Consider the following 1,301-nt stretch of genomic DNA (forward strand, 5'->3'; position numbering starts at 1 on the left):
GGTCCAGACAGGAGGACCTGACAGGAGGTCCAGACAGGAGGTCCTGACAGGAGGTCCAGACAGGAGGACCTGACAGGAGGTCCAGACAGGAGGTCCTGACAGGAGGTCCAGACAGGAGGTCCTGACAGGAGGTCCAGACAGGAGGTCCAGACAGGAAGTCCTAACAGGAGGATCAGACAGGAGGTCCAGACAGGAGGACCTGACAGGAAGTCCTGACAGGAGGTCCTGACAGGAGGTCCAGACAGGAGGTCCAGACAGGAGGACCTGACAGGAGGTCCAGACAGGAGGACCTGACAGGAGGTCCAGACAGGATGTCCAGACAGGAGGACCTGACAGGAGGTCCAGACAGGATGTCCAGACAGGAGGACCTCACAGACCTGTAGCTTGGTGGCGGCGGTGCTGCGCTCCAACGGGTCAGAACTGCAGACGGAGCGAGCGGCGTTGAGCTGCGCCTCCTTCTGCTCCAGGGTCTCTGTCAGAGCTGCCAGCTTCTCCTCCAGGAGCAGCTTCTTCAGCCCGCTCCTCTGCTGCACCTCCAGGAGGCTCTCCTTCTGACGCCTCAGCAGCTCGTCACGCTCCTCCTGGACCTGCAGGAGGTGCAACCACCATCTAATGAGGAGGAGCAGGAGGAGGAGGGGTCTAATGAGGAGGAGGAGCAACAGGAGGTTCTCACCTTGTGGGAGGCCTGCAGCAGCAGCTGATGTTCTACAGTCAGATCTCTGAGCTGCTTTTCTACCAGCTTCATCTGAGACCTGTGTTCCTGTTGGAGTAGATCATCTTCATCATCATCATCATCATCATCATCATCATAATCATTCTTTATATCATCATGTTCATCATCATCTTTATCATCATCATCATCATCACCATCATCACAATCATCACCATCATCATCGTCATCATCATCACTATCACCATCATCACCACCATCATCACCATCATCATCATCACCATCACCATGGGTGGTTCTGCTGTCCTCAGACTCTGACTCACCAGCAACAGGTCTTTGGCCCGGTTCTGGTCCTGCAGCTGTCTCTGCAGCTGGACCAGCTCCTCCCGGGCCTCCTGCAGAACCTGGGTCAGATGTTGGTTCTCCTGCTGAGCTGCTGACAGTTCTTTGTTCAGTTGGACCTCCTGGTTCTGCAGCTGCACCCGCTCCTCCTGTCAGAACACAGAACCCACCAGAACCAAGTGATACCATGGACCGGATCAAAGCAGGTTGACCCAGAACCCTCAGAGACTCAGAACCTTTAGGACACTGAGGTTCTGGTCCGGTGGGTTTGGGTCTCAGAGGGTTCTGT

At 55.6% G+C, this 1,301-nt stretch overlaps 1 protein-coding gene across 1 annotated transcript in view; it reads right to left on the reverse strand.

The window, feature by feature from the left end:
* The window catches only part of drc4 (dynein regulatory complex subunit 4), a gene marked incomplete at its 5' end in the record, with an annotated part of 5,733 nt that extends 4,572 nt beyond the window's left edge, over positions 1–1,161 (reverse strand). Inside the window, 3 exon segments of the mRNA XM_014032418.1 lie at positions 378–587; positions 674–760; positions 994–1,161. Coding sequence (XP_013887872.1) covers positions 378–587; positions 674–760; positions 994–1,161 — 465 coding nt within the window.
* Positions 1,162–1,301: the final 140 nt, after the last annotated feature.

The sequence above is a fragment of the Austrofundulus limnaeus genome, unplaced genomic scaffold (genome assembly GCF_001266775.1).
Source record: "Austrofundulus limnaeus strain Quisiro unplaced genomic scaffold, Austrofundulus_limnaeus-1.0 Scaffold1445, whole genome shotgun sequence".
Classification (NCBI taxonomy): domain Eukaryota; kingdom Metazoa; phylum Chordata; class Actinopteri; order Cyprinodontiformes; family Rivulidae; genus Austrofundulus; species Austrofundulus limnaeus.